General features: G+C 52.5%; 3 protein-coding genes across 3 annotated transcripts in view; 1 reads left to right on the forward strand and 2 right to left on the reverse strand.

Annotated features, from left to right (window-relative positions):
• The window catches only part of SETD2 (SET domain containing 2, histone lysine methyltransferase), a 53,559-nt gene extending 46,371 nt beyond the window's left edge, over positions 1–7,188 (reverse strand). The window contains exon 1 of the mRNA XM_066202230.1: positions 7,036–7,188. Coding sequence (XP_066058327.1) covers positions 7,036–7,073 — 38 coding nt within the window. The 5' untranslated portion in view covers positions 7,074–7,188. The remainder of the gene's footprint in view (positions 1–7,035) is intronic.
• Positions 7,189–7,325: 137 nt separating this feature from the next.
• On the forward strand, positions 7,326–9,995 carry LOC136295153 (collagen alpha-1(III) chain-like). Its single transcript, XM_066193568.1, has 2 exons — positions 7,326–8,445; positions 8,811–9,995. Exons 1-2 carry the CDS (start codon positions 7,326–7,328, stop codon positions 8,987–8,989), a joined length of 1,299 nt encoding a protein of 432 aa, XP_066049665.1. The 3' UTR covers positions 8,990–9,995.
• Positions 9,996–10,094: 99 nt separating this feature from the next.
• The window catches only part of KIF9 (kinesin family member 9), a 28,018-nt gene continuing 16,743 nt past the window's right edge, over positions 10,095–21,369 (reverse strand). The window contains exons 15-21 of the mRNA XM_066193697.1: positions 18,943–19,046; positions 17,335–17,508; positions 13,834–14,042; positions 13,336–13,515; positions 11,736–11,851; positions 10,923–11,027; positions 10,095–10,193 (exon numbers count right to left, since the gene is read on the reverse strand). Coding sequence (XP_066049794.1) covers positions 10,095–10,193; positions 10,923–11,027; positions 11,736–11,851; positions 13,336–13,515; positions 13,834–14,042; positions 17,335–17,508; positions 18,943–19,046 — 987 coding nt within the window. The remainder of the gene's footprint in view (positions 10,194–10,922; positions 11,028–11,735; positions 11,852–13,335; positions 13,516–13,833; positions 14,043–17,334; positions 17,509–18,942; positions 19,047–21,369) is intronic.

Here is a 21,369-nt window from a genome sequence, read left to right on the forward strand (position 1 = left end):
AAGCTGCTTCCCAGAGGGAAAAGGGATTCACCTGGAAGAGAGAGGGAGAAGAGGAGGACGAGGAAGGGCGAGGATGAGGATGGAGGTGGGATGGGGACCCAAAGGAGAGGCACGAAGCCCTGCAGGAATCCAAAGCTCTTGGAAAAGTTTCCCCTCCTCGTCCTCAGGGAGCAGGAGATTCCGGAGTCAGCACCTTCCCAGAAATCACACGGCCGCGGCGGGATCCCTTCCCCAGGTAATCCCTGCCTCAAATCCCTCCTGGGACACACACAGGGAGCCAGCCAAGGAGAAATAAAAACCCCCACAGGGAAAACGGGAATTACAAGTGAGTTTTCCCAACTCAAATCCCGAAATCCTCGCATCCCTGAGCCCGGCCGGGGCGCAGAGGGAAGGACGAGGCTGGAAAATAAACACACACACACACAAATTTTCAGTTCAGCACCTCCAGGGCGGATCTCGCCCTGTGGAATTCCACCGGTGGGAATCGCACCGAGAACTCCCCCCAAAATCCAGATTAAACGCAAACATTTCCATGGAAATTTAGGACACAGGTGGGGGGAATTCCTGGGATCAGGGCAGCCAAGGGCATCGCTTCGCTCCGGATTTGAAATTCCCGATTCAAATTCAAACGGTCCCTAAAGCCAGCACAAAGCCGCTTCCAGGACTGAAAATGCAGGAATTGGTGGGAATAGAGAGGGGAAAAAAAGAAAAAAATCCCAATTTTTTTATCATTTCGCTCAAATCCCAAAATGATCCTCGCCCAGAGGAAGTTCCTCTGCTTCAGTTGCTTTTTGTTTTAATTCCTCAGTTGAAATTAAAACAGGTTTGAGCAGGAAAAGGATTTCGGGAGGAAATCCTGGAACCCCGGAAACGTGAGGAATTTTAAAATAATAATAAATAATCAGTAAAAATTTCCCAGCTTACTTACAGTTACCAGGGATGGAGACAGGGATTCATTCCCAGGGATTGGGATTCACTCCCAGCGCCTGGACCCGCTGAAGCTCCACCCGAATTTTGGGATTCGTGCTAAAAAATTCAGGGATTAAAAAAACCCCCTCCAGAGCAGCAAAGCCAAGCTCCTCCCTCCGAGGGGAGGATTTGGGAATTGCCCCCGGCATCCAGCACTTGCTGCTTTTCCAAACCAACCAAACAAAGCAGGATTTTCCAGCCCTCCATCACCTCCCCGAGCTCTCAGGTATCCTCATCCCGAGGGGGTTTTTTTTCCCCCCCCTGAATGGGGCAGCAAATTCCAACCGGGATCTTCTGGAGGCTGAATGACATCACCCCTCCCCCCCCCGCCCCCCAGGCACTGCACGGCACCTTTGTCTCCCAAAATACGCCTGGAAAAAAACAAGGAATTCTCTCAAAAAGGTGAAATCGTGGCGTGGCCAGCTCTTAATTCAACAGCAAAGGTTGCCCCAAGTCGGGCGGCTCGAAGGGCGAGGGTCCAACTCCGAGGCCAAACTCATCCCAAACTCAAGAAGGATCCAAGGGGAAGGGGATGGGCAGGCAGGAGGTGAGCCCGGAATCCCAGCAGCTGCAACCCGCCAGCGGGAAAATGTACAGCCGAACGTTGCAAGGCGGGAATAAACGGAAGAAAACGGAAATAAATGGAGATGAATGGAAATAAAACGGAAATAAATGGAAATAATACCCCAAAAAATGGAAATAAACGGAAATAAATGGAAATAAATGGAAATAAATGGAAATAAAACAGAAATAAAACAAAAAAAATGGAAATAAACGGAAATAAGCAGAAATAAATAGAAAAAAACAGAAATAAAACAGAAATAAATAGAAATAAAACAGAAATAAATGGAAATAAAACAGAAATAAATGGAAATAAATAGAAATAAATAGAAATACAACAGAAATAAACGGAAATAAACGGAAAAAAACGGAAAAAAAACGGAAAAAAACGGAAAAAAACGGAAAAAAACGGAAAAAAACGGAAAAAAAACGGAAAAAAAACGGAAAAAAAACGGAAAAAAAACGGAAAAAAAACGGAAAAAAAACAGAAAAAAAAACAGAAAAAAAACAGAAATAAAACAGAAATAAAACAGAAATAAAACAGAAATAAATGGAAATAAACAGAAATAAATAGAAAAAACAGAAATAAATGGAAATAGATGGAAGTAAACGGAAATAGAAAAAAAACCAGAAATAAATAGAAAGAAAACAGAAATAAATAGGAAAAAAAGATATAAATGGAAATAAAAAGAAATAAATAGAAATAAATAGAAATAAATAGAAAAAGACAGAAATAAATAGAAAAAACCCAGAAATAGAAATAAATGGAAATAAACGGAAATAAAAAGAAATTAAAAAGAAATAAATAGAAATAGACCAGAAAAAAAAAACAGGAAAAAACAGAAAAAACAGAAAAAAACAGAAAAAAAAAGAAATAAATAGAAATGAACTGAAATAAACTGAAATAAATAGAACCAAAAAAAAAAAAAAAAAAACAGAAACAGAAACAAACAGAAAAAAATAGAAAAAAACCCCAGAAATAAACAGAAATAAACCGAAATAAACCAAAATAAACCGAAATTCTCCACGGGTTTCCTTCTCACCTAACTCCAGCTGGAGTTTAACGTCCTGGGATTTTGCCCAGCAGGAGCGGGGGACACCGTGGGAATCGCTCTGGATTCCACGGGAGGACAAGAAATCCCTTTCACGCTCCTCTGGCCCAGAAATTCCCCAGAAAATTCCAAGCCGGGAATTTGGGAACGGGTTGCACAGGCAAACCCGACCAGGCTCTGGAGTTTTTTGGGTGGTTTGGTTTTGGTTTTTTTTTTTTTCCTGTTGGATTTCCACAGCTGCAAAAAGCTGGGAATTCATTGTAATTATTATTTCCTGCGGCCCGGGGATGAGACACTTTGGATTTCCAGCTGGAAAACTTCCCCTCCCCCCCTCCCCGGTGCATTTGGGACAGGGAGGGAATATTGGGATCACAAAGATGCTGGGGGAAGAAGCTGGAAAAATCTTGGAGCAATCCAGAGGGAATCCACTGGAAACGGGGCTCCACAAGCTCCTTCCTGGCCCTCACATCAGTATTTTGGGATGAAATTTCGACTCCTGGCTCGTCATTGTCCTGAATTTCAGGTCCAGCTCCGTGTCAATCCCACCTCTGGGGTGGATCCCAAAAAGGTGAAGCTCGCAGGAGAGGTGATGGAGCGTTTTTAGGGAAGTCTACCTCCAAAAAAAAAAAAAAAGGGAAAAATCAGGGAAAAAAAAAAATCCAGGAGAACAGAACTAACCTGTGCTACCAACACTCCCATCAACCAGGGCCACTCTCGGACATTCCTCAAGGCTTCTCCTCGAGGAGTTGTAAGATTCTGCACGGAAAAAGCGCCCGTTGGAACGGGCGTTCATAAATCCTCTCTCCCCTCCTCAACATCCCAAGGGATCATATTGGAAATGACTGCATTGAAAACACAATCATTTAAGTGATCGTACCGAAAATCCCATCGGGAGCTGCGGGAAGGGGCTGCGCCGAGAAGCTCCAGCTGCCCCATTCCTGGAGACATCCCGGGGCAGGATTCCCAAATTCCCCGTTCAGGCTCCCAAAGCCAAGCACACAAAGCGGATTTTCCTGGAACAATCCAACTTTCCAGGCACGTTAAAGCTGGAAAATCCCAAGTTTCTCCTTTTCCCCTCTCTCTCTCCATCCCAAAGCCCCGTGGGATGAATCTCCCTGATGAAGGGGAGGAGCGTTCCAAGGGAACTGCAGGTGGAAAACTCAACCTTGCCCTCCCCCCTCGGCGTGTCCCAGGTGGATCGGAAGGTGCTCCGGGATTTAAACGCGGGTGTTAAACCAACAGCACGTCTGCCAGGACGGAGCCAACCTGCGGGACGGTTTTCCCTTAGGGAAAAAGGGCAGGAAACAGAACCCAGACCCCCAGGAAAAAACCAAACAACAAAAAACCATCCAGTCCCAAAGTGACACCGACAGGGAACAGCAGCCCGGGAGAATCCACAGCTCCAATGAACATCCCCAAAAAAAAAAATCCTTGGGAAGAGCCACAACCAAAAAACCTGGGGAGTTCCAGACTGCCTGAATCCATATTGGGAATGTTCCACGCTCTGATGGTAAATCCCAACCCTCCAAAGCACCCACCGAGCTCCACCAGGATGGCTGGGAAAGCATCTCCCCCCGCAAAGGGAGCGGAATTCCTCGGGGGAAAGGCTCCAGGAGCAGGCGGATCCGGTGCAGCTCCTCCATCACGACCGAAAGGAATGAGGAAAAGAAATCCTCGGAGTCTGGTGGAGGTGTCAGCGGTCCAAGAGGCTCCCACACCCTCAGGATGGGGGACGGCTCCAGGATGTTTGTATCCCCAGTCCTTGAACCAGGACAGGAGGATCTTGGAATCTTCTCCCAAGAACCAACAGCACCAAGAGGTGAAGCTGCTGCTGGACGCGAACGTCCATCCGTGTCCATCAGGAACAGCTCGTCCAGGGAAGCCGCGGCTGCTCCGTCCCTGGAAGTGTCCAAGGCCACCCTGGCGCGGTGGAAAATGGCCCTGTCCTTGGCACTGGATGAGCTTTGAGGTCCCTTCCAAGCCAAACCAGGCTGGATATTCCAAGCAGGTCCAGGCCGGCAGCTCCACGGAGAAGCTCCGTGTGGGACGTGGTGGCATCTCCGAGCTCTGGGAATTGGGCTTGGCCCAAACTGAGGCATCCAAAGAGACAAGGAGAACCTGCTTCTGCTGGAGACTGAAGCTCCCAGGAGTTCAAACTCTGGTTGCCGAGTGGACACGAGGTAAGAGCGAGCCAGAGTTCTTTTCCTACAGGAGAATTCCAGGAAAATCCATGGGCATGGACAGGTCATCGCTCAGCTCCCAGCTCCAGCTCAGCAGCGTCCCTGGAAGTGTCCCAGGCCAGGTTGGACGGGGCTTGGAGCAACCTGGGATGGTGGAAAGTGTCCACTGCCCGTGGACGAGATGATCCTGAGGGCCCTCCCCAAACCATGCAGCGAAGAATTCCCAGGAAAACGCTGAGGATTCGCCAGGCTCTGATGGACCCTCTCCCAACATCCCGAGCTACCGAAGCGACTCATGCCAAAAACGCCCGGCCCCGCCCATCCCAGCCCGCGGCGGGTACGGAACGGGGGGAAGCCACAAACAGCCCCCAGGCAGCCCGGCCGGCTGGGAATTCCATCCATCCCCAAGCCCCAGCAGATCCTCAGACGTCCCTCACAACCTTCAGACAACGATCCCAAACAATCCTCTCCTCCAGGTACGAGTTCTGGGCCGGGCAAGGCAGCTCCCAATTAAGGGACGCCGCTAACGAACGCGGAGGGAACGGCGGGATTCGAGGTGGGGGACGGGGGAACACCAACCCTAAAAACACCAGGACGCCGCCTGAAAAACCGTCTGAGTCCCAACACCGAACCTTTCCCCCAAGGAAACCCCAAAATTAATCCAATTAATCCATCATTCCATTAAAAAGTCGTCAGAGGAGCCGCTCTGGCTCCTTCCACCAGCCCAGGCGGGCGCCCCTGGACCATCTCAGCCAACAAACACCGACCCGAGACAACCTGGACACTTCTGGACACCAAATTCCAAGCGCCACACCGAGCCCGAGCATCACGGCCCCTCAACACGCTCCAAACAACGAAGGTAAAAACACCCGAATCAGCCTCAAAGTTTGCGGAGGAGGAAGACCAGAAGGTCTCCCGGGAAGGGCTCATCCCAGCGGCGTTGAGCTGCAGTAAAAAGCAGGATCTGCTCCTCCCGTCCCAGGAGGCACAACGCGGCTCCCCAGGGAAACCCTCCCCGTGTCCCTCGACTCATTCCAGACGGCTCAGCCGCCGGGGCAGCGTTTCAGCTGCAACAAGGGGGAAGCTGCTCCTCAGCTGCTCCAGGTGGGCAACAACTACAAAAAAGGTTTGCTCTGTTGTCCCCCCTTCCCTGCTCAAAAAAATAAAATAAAATAAAATAAAATAAAATAAAATAAAATAAAATAAAATAAAATAAAATAAAATAAAATAAAATAAAATAAAATAAAATAAAATAAAATAAAATAAAATAAAATAAAATAAAATAAAATAAAATACAAGCACTTTTAGCTTTGCCTCCAATCCAACCATGGCTCCGGGCCGTGCTCCGGGCCAGATGTCTGCCTGCTCCTTCCACCCCCCCGGAGCCGGCAAAGTTTACGGAGCCCCCCCCGAATCCTTCGCCCAGGGAAAAGTCGAAGAAACGTAAGAAACAGAAGTCTGGAATCGTTGAGAGCCAGCGGGGAGCGGGTGGGGAGAGGGGGAGAACCGCGGCAGGGACGGAGCGACTTCTCAGGAGAGGCGATGAAGGCGGAGGGCTGCAGGGGGTGGCTCGGTGGAGCTCCCCGCGCACGGGAGCAGCAGAGCTCCCGGCCATTAGGCTGCTCCCCCTTCCCCGGCTCCTTCCTCCCGGCAGAAAATGGGGTCAGGGCAGGGGCCGCGCCCGGCGGGGGGAGAGCAGCCCGGGGCTAAAAGCGAGACCAGGCTGGGTAACTAGGAAAAACAGCGGAATTAATAACAATAATAATAATAATAATAATAATAAGCAAGAAGGTAGTGAAAAATGGCCCCGCGGGGAGGCCGGGACACGTCCGCACGCTCCGCCCGGCTCTCCCCCCCAGCGCACCCCCGGGAGGGAACGGGACAGGGAAAGGGACACGGGCCGGGGGGACACGGCCCCGAGCCGAGCCGAGGCGAGCCGAGCCGAGCCGAGCCGAGCCGCCCGCCCCGGCGCGGCCGCTCCCGCCGCTCCCGCCGGCCGCTCTCGGCGCTGCCCGCGCTCCCTGCCCGCCCTCCCCGCGCCCGCCCCGGCCGCGGCCATCACGCGAGGCCGGGGATGCGCGGCCTACCCCGGCCCGCCGGGAGGACGGAGGGGAGGGGAAAGGCGGCGGGACAGGGCATAGGGAAAAGGCAAAGGGACCGGGGGGACGGGGGACGGCGAGGGGAAAGGCAAGGCGAGGGGAAGGGAAAAGCGGCGGCGGCGCGCTGCCGGCGGGCCCGAGGCCGCACAAGGAAGGAAGGGGCCCCGCGCTTACTCCGGCGTGGGGTGCTCCGGGTCGTAGAAATCCCCCATGGTGGGTGGGCGGGCGCGGGGCTCCGCAAGTGCCCCCTGGCCGGGGAGGCCCCGCTCGCCCCGTCGGGGCTCCTCACATGGTCCGGCGGGGCCCCCCCGCCACCCGCGCCCAGCCCGGCCCGGCCCCGCCGCGATCCGCCCCGGCCGCCGCCGGCTCCTCCTCCCGCGGCCGCCGCCGCTCGGCGCCGGGAGCGCTCCGGGAGCGGCCGCCGCGGCCCGGGAGCCGCCGGCAGCCGCCCAGGCAGCCCCGAGATGGCCGAGGCCGCAGCGGGCGGCGGGAGCGCGGGGATCGGCCGCCGAAACCCGCCGGGATCCCAGCGGGATCGGCTGCGAAAAACCACCGGGATCCCAGCGGGATCGGCTGGGAAAAACCGCCGGGATCCCAGCGGGATCGGCCGCCGAAACCCGCCGGGATCCCAGCGGGATCGGCCGCCAAAAACCGCCGGGATCCCACCGGGATCGGCCGCCAAAAACCGCCGGGATCCCACCGGGATCGGCCGCCAAAAACCGCCGGGATCCCACCGGGATCGGCCGCCAAAAACCGCCGGGATCCCAACGGGATCGGCCGCCAAAAACCGCCGGGATCCCACCGGGATCGGCCGCCAAAAACCGCCGGGATCCCAACGGGATCGGCCGCCAAAAACCGCCGGGATCCCACCGGGATCAGCTGGGAAAAACCACCGGGATCGACCACCAAAAACCGCCGGGATCCCACCGGCATCGGCCGCCAAAAACCGCCGGGATCCCACCGGGATCGGCTGCGAAAAATCACCAGGATCCCACCGGGATCGGCCGCCAAAAACCACTGGGATCCCAACGGGATCGGCTGCGAAAAATCACTGGGATCCCAACAGGATCGGCTGCGAAAAACCACCGGGATCCCACCGGGATCAGCCGCAAAAAATCACCGGGATCAGCCGCAAAAAATCACCGGGATCCCAATGGGATCAGCCACAAAAATCACCGGGATCAGCCGCAAAAAATCACCAGGATCCCAATGGGATCAGCCGCAAAAAATCACCGAGATCCCACCGGGATCAACCGCAAAAAACACCGGGATCCCAACGGGATCAACTGCAAAAAACACCGGGATCAGCAGCAAAAATCACCGGGAATTTCTTGGGACTATGTTGGGTTTGTTGCAGGGATCGCCGGGGGCACACTGGGATCAGCCACAAAATTCACTGGGAATTTTTGGGGACTGTATTGGGATTATTCCAGAGATCGCTGGGGTCAGCCGCAGTGAGCCTGGGTGTCACTGGGATCCCACCGGGATCAGCCGCAGAAACACCGGGAATTTCTTGGGACCGTGTTGGGATTGTTCCAGGGATCGCCGGGGACACGCCGGGATCAGCCGCGGGATCCCCTCCAGGTGAGCCCCGGCTCCACCAGCATCTCCTCGGGATCACGCCTGGGATCATCGGCCGCCGGATCGCTAAAGGCTCCCCAGGATCACCAGGACCGCACCAGGCTCAGCCCCGGGATCTCCGCGGGATTCCCCTGGGCTCACACAACCAGGACTGGCTGCAGGATCTCCTCGGGATCGCCCCTGGGCGCCTCAGGATCTCACCAGGAGCCACACGCGGGATCTCCCGCAGGACCAGGGAGATCTCCCCAGGGCCACAGCAGGATCACGCCCTGAGATCACACCTGGATCCTTGGCACCAGATCCCTGGGGCTGCTCCAGGCCCCGTTTGCCCCAAAAGTTACTAAACCTTCTCTTCTTTCCTTTCACAGGTCGTTTCCCATCTTCCCAATCCCTGGGCGAGCTCCTCCGTGGAACGCTGCTGGAGCACTTCAGGAGACCCAGCTGCTTCTGGGACGCCCGGGTTGACAACGTGGAATCCTCCAAACCACGTTCACGCCTTCCAGTATTGAGATTTCTGGGATTTTCCCAGATTTGGGAGCAGTATTGAGATTTCTGGGATTTTCCCAGATTTGGGAGCATGGTGCGGGCAGCAGGGACGCACAGGGATGAGGTGGGAAGCAGAGGAGGGGTGGATATGGAGAAGGACAAAGGAAGGTTTAGTTCCAGTCACGTGGAAGTGTTTTCTTGGGAAATCCAGCCTGGCCTGAGTTCCCAGCAGCTTTTTGAGCCTCTGGAATTGGATCATTCCAAGGAAAAGGAGATTTCTGGGATGTTCTCCCAGGGGACAGAAGGAAGCTCCAACAAATCCAGCCAAACTCAACACCGTGGATTGGGTGACTTTCCCAGTTTTCCATGTCACTGGGGGTGGCACGTGGGGAATCTGGGATGCCGGGATGGGGGCTGTTCCTGCCAGCTGTGGGGTGTTGGCTTTGGGGCTCCCAGCATTCCCCTTCCAGCTTCCCAAATCACTCTGAGGGAGCTGGAGGGGCTCCTCCTGGAGCAGAGGAGGCTCAGGGGACACCTGGTTCCCTGGAAGGAGGTTGGAGCCAGGAGGGGTCGGGCTCTGCTCCCAGGGGCCAGGACGAGAGGGAACGGCCTCAGGTGGGATATTGGGAATATTCCTCCTGGAATGGGCTCTCCAGCCCTGGCCCAGCTGCTCAGGGCCGTGGTGGAGTCCCCGTCCCTGGAGGGATTTAACGTCCCTGCGGATGTGGCACTTGGGGACACGGTCAGGGGCGGCCTTGGCGGTGGACTCGGATCTTGGAGGGTTTTTCCAACCAAACCCGTTCCGCGATTCCCCCAGAAATGAATCTTTTGTTTCGTTCCCTTCTCCAGGCACATCCAACAGGCCAAGCCATGACTTGTTGCTCCCATGGGAACAAGCCCCAGGAAAGAGGGAATCAGGGGCAAGCCTGGATTACCCACGGCAACCTCTGCGCCTTTTCCAGAGGCTCGGGAAAACAAGTGCTGCTGTGGGATCAGCCTGCCCGCTGTGCTGTCCAGACAGCGGGATCCATTCCCAAAAAACCCCCGCCTGCCCAAAGGTTGGGTCGGTCACTTTTCCTGCTGTTTATTCGGATAAATCCGTGGTGGACGCGAGCATGAGGCACTTTCCTGAGGTGGCATTCCTTTTGGGAAGGCTGGGATCCGGGCTATGGGATGGACAGGGCTCTGTTCTTCCCGTTGGCCGACACCGTGCCGCGTTTCCTGCGCATTTTCCGCAGCGCTGCCGTGCTCCTGTGGAAGCTTTGCTGGGAACAGGGAACACAAAGGGCACCACTGAGCTCAGCTGGGCTCTCAGAGCACAGTTCTCACCTGTAAAAGCTTTTTTTTTTTTTTGTTCCCGAAAAATAAAACCCAAATGCCTCCCCAAACTTTCCAAGTGGTGCAGGGAAAAGCTGGGAAAATCCCCAGCGCAGCAGCAGCAGCAGCAGCATTGCTGATGGCAGATGCCAGCAGGCTCTGAGGAAGGGACAGGAATCCCTGGGCAATTCTCCAGAGCTGCTTTTCAGATGTTTCCATGGAATCCCAGAATGATTTCAGTCGGGAAAGGGCCTTAAGGGTTATCCCAACCCACCCATTCCATGGGAAGGGACACCTCCCACTATCCCAGGCTGCTCCAAGCCCCAATGTCCAACCTGGCCTTGGACACTTCCAGGGATCCAGGGGCAGCCACAGCTGCTCTGGGAATTCCAGCCCAGCCAGGAATTCCCAGTCTCCCATCCCTCCCTGCCCTGTGGCAGTGGAAGCCATTCCCTGTGTCCTGTCCCTCCATCCCTTGTCCCTCTCCAGCTCTTTAGGGCCTCAGGTCTCTCCAGGCTGAACATTCCCGGCTCTCTCTGGGTGATTTTATTCTGGCCAGGTTGGACAGGGCTTGGAGCAGCCTGGGACAGTGGGAGATGATTTCCCTGCCCGTGGAATGGGATGATCCTGAAGATCCCTTCCATCCCGATCCGCTCTGGGGTTCTCCCTGGGCTTACCTTTTGATCCAGCTTCATCCTGGCCCTGTAGAAGGGCACGGAGCCCGGGCAGTCGGGCAGCACCTTCTCCTGCATCAGCTCAAACTTGTCCTGCTCGTCCTCATCCTGCCAGGGAAAAAAAGAACATTTCCCATTCCGTGTGCGAAGCCACACGCCTGGAGAGCTGGGACAACGATCCCGTTTGCTGCAGCGAACACCCAGCTCGGCCAGGAAAACCCTGGAGCTGAGCGGTTCCTCTTCCCACGCCTTGGAGGAGCAGCTTTGGGAAGGGCTTTGGGCAAAAACCTGTAAGGGTTTGGGATTTTCCCACAGGGAAAATGAACATTCCCAGCTCTCCCAGCCTGGCTCCAGCCCTGGGAGCAGCTCCAGGTCCTTGTGCTATTGGATCCAGGGCTGGGGCAGCTCTTTTTCCCCCTTTCTGGTCACTCATTTTTAGATGAAGAGTTCTGGGAGATGGGGAGTTGAACAGAAACGTGCTTTTTTTTTTGGTTCAGGATATAAAAAAAGACCCCTGTCCCCACAGCGGTGTCTCCTAGCACAGGACAGTGCCACCGGAGTTTGGCTGCAAAGCTGCGATCCCATGGGCTGGGAATCACGGCTCCCAAGGATCCCTGCAGCCGCAGGCACTTTGCCCAGTGGCTGATATTCCACAGACGCCCAGGTGGAATAGTCACTGTCCTGATTTAGCCTCTGAACGGCCAAGGGAACGTGACAGCAGGATGTGTGGCTCCAGATATTCCCTTCGTGCCTCGCTCCTTCTCCTGCTTCTCCTCCTTCCCTCCCGAGGAGGATCAGAGCTCCGGGATAACTCACCAGGCGCTTGATTCTGTCCATAGGAATCATTCCAGGTGTGATGCTCCCGCCCGGCTTCAGAGCCTCCCTCACATCCTCGGCGATCCGGAAGGATTCCTTGTACCAGATCTCAAACTCTGGGAGGCCGAGAGGGGCAATTAATGGCTCTAATTAATCACCCAAAAGATGGACCCGAAGCGTGGGTTGGTTGTCCCTGGGGATCTCAGTGCTGTAAAACCCTCCGACAGGAACTCGGAACTCCAGCGTTTGGAGTTTCAGCTCCAACTTGAACAGGATAGAGTTGGGAAAGTGAATTTGAGGAGGCTGCTGGCTGTGCCGAGGTGGCGGCCAGCTCTGGGGACGGCGCCCTGGCCAGGAGAAGGCACCACTCCTGCAGCCCCCAGAATTCCTTTTGGAACGGGCAGCACGGCTGGGGCTCGGATTTCAATCCCACGCTTGCCATCCCATAATAGGCAGCGAGAAAACACAGCAGGTGGGAATTACGTCCTCATTAATCCCGGGAATTTCCCAGGCACTCCACTCTGGATGTCTGGACGAACAGCAAACATCTGCAGCACCCAAAAATGCCAAATCCCAGATCCAGCGGAAAGCAGCGGCACAGCTGTGCTTGGGATCTGCTTATCCCTGGAATGATGGGAATTAATGATTATCCCAGTTTTTTTTTTCCTTGGATCTGATGGATCCAAGCTGTTCCCCTGGGAAATGTTGGCACGTGCACGGCATCCAAATGTTTGGGACTCTGGAATTCCTACGTGGATCGGCTTCCCTTAGAGGGGCAAATCCAGGGATGCAGCAGGGGCAGCTGGAATGCACAGACTTCAAGGTGGAGCCCACCAGGAATTTGCAGGGATTTTCCTGGCAGAGCTGTGGCCAAACTCTTTCTCCTGACAAGGCTACAACTCTGGAACCTGGAAATCACGCAGGGACAGAGGAAATATTGGGAATCCAGAGGCAAATCCCTACCGCAGGGCAATTCCTTCACCACCATCTCTAATAAATAAAATCAAGGATGAGATCCGAGGTCAGCAGTGTGAAATTCCTTGCGGGAGGCTTTTTTCCCCCCCATGTAGGGCTGGGACCAAGGAGTAAAGGGACATTATTTGGGAGAGATGAGGACCAAGGAGTAAAGGGACATTATTTGGGAGAGATGAGGACCAAGGAGTAAAGGGACATTATTTGGGAGAGAGGATCTGCAGCAATCCAAGGTTAGGTCAGAAAACCCCCACCTGATTACGGATAAAATCCAGTCTGGAAGGCAACAGGAAAAAGGACAACAAAGAGTGCTCATTTGGCAAAGGATGGAGGGACAGGACACAGGGAATGGCTTCCCACTGCCGGGGGGCAGGGCTGGATGGGAGATTGGGAATTGGGAATTCCTGGCTGGGCTGGAATTCCCAGAGCAGCTGTGGCTGCCCCTGGATCCCTGGCAGTGCCCAAGGCCAGGCTGGACGTTGGGGCTTGGAGCAGCCTGGGACAGTGGGAAGGGATTGGAACTGGATAAGTTTGAGGTCCCTTCCAACCCCAAACCATTCTGGGATCCCGTGATGGTTGTGAGTGCTCCAGTGTGGATTGATCCCAGCTGAGCCCTGGTGCTCCATACCTGAGATGAGCTTTTTCCTGCACTTGTCCATGAGCTGCTGGCAGTACTGGATCTCCACCTTCAGGTCCTGCAGCTCAGTAAAACCGGCCCTGTGCTCCTCCTTCAGCTCCTTCAGCTGCTGGATGAAGGAAAACTCCTCCTCGCTGATGATCACCTGTCCTTTCTCGTCTGTGTATTCTCCTGGAGAGGGGCAAAGGGAAGGGAAAGTTCTGCTGAGGCTGGAGAGCAGGGACACCTTGGCTCTCAGAGGAGAACATCCCTGGGATTGTCTAAATGAGATATTGGGAAGGAATTCCTGGCACAGGGTGCCCAGAGAAGCTGTGGCTGCCCCTGGAAGTGCCCAAGGCCAGGTTGGATGTGTTTTGGAGCAGCCTGGGATAGTGGAAGGCAGAGGAGGAGTGGGATGATCCTTGAGGTCCCAACACAAACCATTCCATGGTTCCGTGAGCACCCGAAATTTCTGGAAGCCCCGAGCTCCGTCCCTGCGTCCCTCCTCACCCGCCTGACTCCTCCTCCTCTTCTGAGTCTCCAGAGCCTCCTTGATCCCCGCCATCTGCTTCTTGATGTGGTCGGTCCTCTGTGCCACCGAATGGCTCCTCTTCTTCCTGGACATCAGGATCCTCTTGTTCTGCCTGAAGATCCTGTGGATCTCCTGTCCTGCCTCCTTCTTGAAGAGCTCGAACGCCTCTTGCTTGGATGGAGCGGACCTGGAAGCAGACGTGGACACGGGAGGTCACTCTGCCCTGGAATGAATGGCTCAGCTGGGAAAAGCTTTCCAAGATCAAGCCCAACCGTCCCCCAGCACCGCCAAGGCCACCAGTGACCGTGTCCCCAAGTGTCACATCCGTATGGATGTCACCTCCTGCCAGGGACGGGGAGCCACCACTGCCCTGGGCTGTCCCCTGCGATGCCTCACCACCTTTTCCATGAGGAAAGTGTTCCCAATTTCCACCCTGAGCCTGCCCTGGCCCAGCCTGAGGTCATTCCCTCTCCTCCTGTCCCTGTTCCCGGCTGTCCCCTCCTGGCAGGGACTTGTGCAGAGCCACCAGGTCCCCCCTGAGCCTCCTTTTCTCCAGGCTCAACCCCTTCCCAGCTCCATTCCCTGGACCTGCTCCAGCCCCTCAGTGTTTTGTCCCCAGTCCTTGGGAATAGCTGAGGTCTGGTGGGATTTCGATGGGTTCCTTTGGGATCTCTGTCCTGGCTGCTCCCTGGCACCATTCCCACACCAACCCCAAGAGCCACTGTCCCCCCGGGCTACTCCCAGAACACAGCTCTGCACACAGGCCCCATATTCCTCAGAACTGAGCGTTCCCTGGAAAACCAGCCTTTCCTGGGTTGCATTTTCACCAAAAAAAGAAAAGGGGAGAATGTCACAGCCCACAGGTGCTGCTCTGTGCTGTTGATATTCCTGGAGAGCAGGATGGATTTGGGGAGCAGAAGGCAGGGACTGAAAACCACGGAATGAATGATTTGGGTTGGAGGAGACCTTAAAGCTCATCTCATTCCAACAGCAGGTGCCCAGAACTTTCCACATCCCTCACTCCAGCCTGGGCAAAGGCCAATTCCAGCTCCTCCTGCCTTCCCTGAGTGACCTGTTAAGGGCATTTTCCAGCTCCTCAGGGGCTCTGTGACGCTGTTCCCGTGCCAAACAGGCTGGCACAGGGCTGTAAACAACAGCTCCGGCTCCCTGAGCTGCTGGAAGTTGCTCTGGGATGTGCCTCCCGCAGCTGCAGCTGCAGCAGCCGGTGCTGCCAGCCCTGGGAACTGCCACAGGGACACAAATCCCGCGTGGAGGGAATGGAAAACGCGGTGAGGAGCTCCAGGAGTGAATTCTGCGGCAGCTTCACTGCTTTGCTGGAACGCAGAAACCTCATCCTGGGATGGCCTCACCTGCGGAGCTGCCCCAGCCCTGCATCCCAAAATCCACAGGAGGGATCCAGAGATCCTGCTCCAGGGCTGGAGCCAGGCTGGGAGAGCTGGGAATGTTCCCCTGGAGAGGAGAAGGCTCCAGGGAGAGCTTCCAGAACATTCCAGGGCCTGAAGGGGCTCCAGGAGAGCTGGAGAGGGGCTGGGGACAAGGGATGGAGGGACAGGACACAGGGAATGGCTTCCCACTGCCACAGGGCAGGGCTGGATGGGAGATTGGGAATTGGGAATTCCCAGAGATTTGTGGATCCCTGGCAGTGCCCATGGCCAGGCTGGATCACCCTGGGACAGCGGGAGGTGTTCCTGCCCTGGGCAGGGAGTGGAATTGGATGATCCCGAAGTTCCCTTCCAACCCAAGCCAGCCTGGAATTCCACGATTCTGCTGATCCATTTCCATGACTCTGGGGATTTCTGGCTGGATGTGAGATCTCCCTGCAGTTTTCCCACTCACCAGAGGGATGCTGCAGTTTTCGGAGATTGAAGAATTGAGTTTAAATGAAACAAAAGTCAAGAAATTGAATTAATTGAAGTTTTTAAATATTCAAGAGCAACCGGCCAGGGCAGAGCTGGATGCACGGGGGTGACCCCCACCACCATCACTCGGAGCTCAGGGTGTTCCCATCACCATCCCTGAATTCCCTGGATGTTGGAGCCCTGGGCACTGAGAATTCCAGGTTTTCTGTGCTGACGCTGACCCCCAAGCAAACCCTGCACTGGACCCGAGGCCGTGGAAAAGGCTCCCAAAATTGAGCCTTCCTTTTAATTAATAATTAATTTCGTTAATTGGCAGCGCTGGGGTTGTGGGCGTGGGGTTGGGATAGGAGTGTGTGATGGCACAGGGTGCGAAACTCAGAGTTCAAGGGCTTAGAATGCGGTAAAATATAAAAATTACTGTATTTATATGTATATAAATATATAAATATATAAATATGGTAATATATATAAATCACTGTATTTATATATATAGTAATATATATATAAAATAAAATTATAAATAAAATATAAATAAAAAGAAAAAGAAAACCAAAAATAAAAAATAAAAAAAATAAAAATAAAAATAAAAATAAAAATAAAAATAAAAATAAAAATAAAAATAAAAATAAAAATAAAAATAAAAATAAAAATAAAAATAAAAATAAAAATCCTCCAAGGTGAAGGTTTTAGGGCAGAGGCTCCCTCTTTTTCACCTTCTCCTTCCTGGCCCTGGGTGGGGTTTTGTAATTGGACAGAAAAATCCACATTGCGGGCCTGGGGTGGTTGGTTATTGGGTTAAAAGTAAAAGTAATTGAATAAATTAACAATTTGATAATTTAATAATTTAATAATTCGATAATTTGATAATTTAATAATTTAATAATTCGATAATTTTATAATTCGATAATTTGATAATTTAATTTAGTAATTTTATAATTTAATAGTTTAATAATTATTATTATTTAATGATTTAATAAAAATAAAAGTTTTTAAAACTCATTTCATTATTGGACAGTTTGTGTTTAAAAAGACCTTGGGAAGAGACAGAGAGAAAAATCCACATTGTGGGCCTGGGGTGGTTGGTTGTTGGGTTAAAAGTAAAAATAATTGAATAAATTAACAATTTGATAATTTAAAAATTTAATAATTTGATAATTTGGTAAGTTGATAATTTAATAATTTAATAATTCGATCGTTTGATAATTTGATATTTGATAATTTAATAATTGAATAATTGAATTATTATTATTATTATTTAATAATTTAGTAAAAATTAAAGTTTTTAAAACTCATTTCATAATTGGCCAGTTTGTGCTTTAAAAGACCTTGGGAAGAGTTAGAGACAGAGACAGAGGCGTTTTCCACTTTGTTAGCTAGTGAGACTGCAACATGGATCAGCATTGATAAAAATCTGAGTCCAAACACAAAACCTGCATCCCCTGAGCGTTTCATCCCGGCTCGAACAACGGAAGGAAAGACGATAAAACCAAACCTCTCCCCCTTTGCCTCGGAGCTGCACTCAGGGAAACACAATCCAACCATTCCAGTGTAAGGCACCCTCTGGAAAAGGGGATTTGCTCCCTCACAGGGAAAACCTACCTGGGCTTCTGGGAATCCTCTGAGGATGGGATTGAGGCCTCTTCATCAGTGTCCTGCTCACCTTCCTCTTCCTCTGCTCCTTCCTCTCCCCAGTCCAGATCCTTGGTGGCACCTTTGGGTGGAGAGGAATCCTCCTGACTCGTCTCAGGAGGAGGGCTCCCACTTTTTTCCTTTCTGGCAGGGGGGAAAAGACAAAATTTCGTCAGCAGAGGGGTCTGGAACCGAAACATGCTGCAGGTTTGGCTTTGCTGAGTTAAAAAGCTGCCGATCTGAGGTAGCTTCTACCAAAGTGCCATGGGAAACATCCACGGATACATATTAAATAATAAATAATAAATAATAAATAATAAATAATAAATAATAGAATCAGCCTTGTTCCCACAAACCCTTAATTCCCAGGGTGGAGGAGCTGCCCTGGACACGGTGGAATCCAGGCCAGGCTGGATGAAGCTCTCCTGAGAAGGATCCCAAGGACAGCAGTGCCAGCTTTGGGCACACCTGGACACAGCCCAACCCTGTCCAAAAGGAATCTCCAGGGATTTGATCCGAGCTCACTTTTAAACCAAGCCTGGCTCCCCTGCTCCTTTCCCTCCACAAACCCCCCCCGAAAAACCGCAGGGAATGGGATCATCACGGAATTATGGAATGGTTTTAGTTGGAATTCCATCCCGTCTCGTTCCATTCCACGGGCAGGGACATCTCCCACTGTTCCCAGGCTGCTCCAAACCAAATCCAGCCTGCCTTTGGGCTCTCCCAGGGATCCAGGGGCAGCCACAGCTGCTCTGGGAATTCCATCCCAGCCAGGAATTCCTTCCCAATCTCCCATTCAAACAGTGCCCCTTTCAGTTTAAAGCCCTTGTCCTGTACGATGCCATCTCCAAAGTGACCCGTGTGTCACCGCGCTGGGGAAGGTGAGGCCCCTGCCGAGATCCCTTTTGGAATCCTCATTATTTCTGGAGCCAAGTGTCTCAATCCCACCTAAGCCATCAATCCTCCTGTGGGGCTCTCGGAGAGCTTGGAATTCCCACACCAGGCAGTTCCAGGGGATGCAGGAGCTGCCGGGTGAGGCCCGTGCAGCTTCCACGGGCGTGGAGATAACAAACGGGTTGTTCCTTTCTGCTTGCAGGGAAGCGCAGCTGATAAGGATGATGACACTTCCAGGGAGCCAGGGGCAGCTTCTCTGGGAATTCCATCCCAGCCCCTCCCAGGGGATGATTTCTTCCTAAGGAATAGTCCCAGCTGGGCACTGGGCCACCACGAGGATTGGGGACAACAGCTGGGAAAGGCCCCGAGGGGGACAGGAGGTGCCAGGGAATGGGGACAGGACCAGGGGAAACTGCCCCAGGCTGTGCCAGGGGAGGTTTAGCTGGATATTGGGAAAATTCCTTCCCCAAAAGGGCTCTCCAGGCCTGGCCCAGCTGCCCAGGGCTGTGGTGGAGTCCTTTCAAACCCCGTGGATGTGGCACTTGGGGACATGGTCAGGGGTGGCCTTGGCAGTGCTGGGGGATGCTTGGGCTCGATGATCTTGGGGAGCTTTTCCAATCTTGACAACTCCAAGATTCCACAATTCCCAGAGGTAAAGGAGTCGTGTCTGACTTCTTCACTCACCCATCACCCTTGGTGGCTTCCTTCTCCCCATCAGGAATGGGGGATGGAGGAGGACTTCCAGACTCCAGAGTCCCTTCATCCTCATCCTTATCAGCCGAAATTCCCTGCAAGCAGAAAGGAACAACCCATTTCTTATCTCCATGCCCGTGGAAGCTGCACGGGCCTCACCCGGCAGCTCCTGCATCCCCTGGAACTGCCTGGTGTGGGAATTCCAAGCTCTCCGAGAGCCCCACAGGAGGATTGATGGCTGTCCTGAGTTGAAGTATATTCTATCACCATCTTCAAGAACTGTTGAAACCAGGTGAGGCAGTGCTCCCTGCCTCCTCCACTCTGGCTTATCTTCTGTTAATGGGCCATCAGCACCTTTGCTACACAGCTCACAGATAACCCCCTCCTGGACTACCTCCTGTTAATGGGCCCATCAGGCCTTATCACATGACTCACCATCCCATTGTGGGATGCTCCGCCCAGAGGGAGAAACCAAGCATTCCAGCCTGGATATAAGCTGAGACTCTGAACACCAGAGGGGGCTTACCCACTGAATTCCCAGAGGACCCGAGCTACCAGACTTTTCTACAAGATCACTGCTTCAGGAAGACCACCTCATCTGGACTGCTTCCATCACTACGCTCAGGTTGTATTCTGACTCTGTCAGTGGTCTTTTGTATTATTGCATTGATTTTGTTTTACTTTCTTTCCTTTTTTTCTTTTTTCCTATTAAATTGTATCTCTGACTTGGAGCCTCTCATTTGTTTTGCCTTGAAACTACTACATTTTTGGCGCCCAACGTGGGGCACAAGGCACTGAGAAAAGTCAGAATTACAATTTTGTATTGAAGAAGACACCTGTTCGCTATGATGCTCAACATGCTTACATGTGTCTTATATCTATCTCTCTATATTTTTCCACAACTGGGGTACTATCTGCCAGTCTTAATGCTCCTGCGTAGACCAGGGTATGGTACTAAAATTGCTTTAGTAGTCTATTATGTCCATTGCTTGATAAACTCTGAGGCAATGAACATTATTCAGAATATACACCCAGTTTTGTTTTCTTGTTCTGGTCTAGGATGCTACATCTGGGGCCTCAACAATCTCACCCAGCCCCTGTGGGGAGGGGTGAAGAATGATTTTTTCCAGCTTTTCAGGCATGACACAGCAGTTTTTGAAAATATGGAATACCCTCTGGATGCCAAAGACAGCATGATGTTGTTGTTAGTCCTGCTTTGTCTTCTCTGCACGGCCCGCACCATGCTTAAAATCAAAACACTACATAGTGTGATACAGCGTGTTCTGAAAGAAGAGGAAGAGGGAAAAAGAAGCAGAGCAACGATATCAGTGTCTACACAGAGTGTCACAGAGGTGAAAAGAACCAAAAGCAAAGCAACAGTGTCCTCATCTACACAGACCGTCACAGAGGAGAAAGAAGCCAAAAGTGAGGCAACAGTGTCCACATCTACGCAGACTGTCACAGAGGAGAAAAAGACTAAGGGTGCCATCAGCATCTCCACACAAACCATCACCGAACCAGAACAGCCTAAACCAGTAGCAGTTGCCCCCGTTCAAAAGAAAAAATCAAGGACCAAATCAGTCCGCATAGTGACTGATGAGAGTGCAGCAAGACCTTCACAATCAGCAGAAAAAACAGAGCCAGAAATCATCACTCGCTCTCTATCTCTGGGTGAGCTGCGTGACCTGCGAAGGGAATTCACCCGCCAGACCAACGAGTCCATCCTGACCTGGCTGCTCCGCATCTGGGACGCTGCAGCCAATGACACCATTCTGGATAGAAGTGAAGCCAGGCAACTGGGATCGTTGTCCCGGGATGTGGTCATTGACCAGGAAATTAGGAAAAGCCAAGAACCTCTCAGCCTCTGGCAGCGACTGCTAACAAGTGTGAAGGATAGATACCTTTGTAAAGAAGACCTCCAAGTGCACCAAGAAAAATGGAACACAATAGAACAAAGTATCCAATGCCTGAGGGAATTAGCTGTGTTAGAAATCATTTTTTCAGAAGATGAGAGATTTCCTAAAAACCCAGATGGTGTCCAGTGCACATCACAGATGTGGTTGAGATTTGCACGGCTTGGACCCAAGATGTACTCACGTTACCTGGCAACACTGCAATGGAGAGAAAGTGAGGACAGGGTAGGTGTCTTGGCTAATAAACTAAGAATTTACGAAGACACTGTCACTGCCCCAGTTCGTACCCATGTCTCATCTGTGAAAACAAGACTGGCTGAGCAAGTCCGGAACTTGATTGAAGAAGGCCATCAGAAACTGAAAAAAGAACTTAAAGAAGAAATTTACCATATCCAGCCAGAGCCAATGAGAGTCTCTGCCATTAGGAGCAGGCGCTCCCCAGCCAGGGAGAGAGGATACACACCCCGAGGTAACCTCTGGTCTTTTCTTCGGGAACATGAAGAAG

The sequence above is a fragment of the Chamaea fasciata genome, unplaced genomic scaffold (genome assembly GCF_029207755.1).
Source record: "Chamaea fasciata isolate MVZ Bird 193981 ecotype frontalis unplaced genomic scaffold, bChaFas1.0.hap1 SCAF_1, whole genome shotgun sequence".
Taxonomy (NCBI): domain Eukaryota; kingdom Metazoa; phylum Chordata; class Aves; order Passeriformes; family Sylviidae; genus Chamaea; species Chamaea fasciata.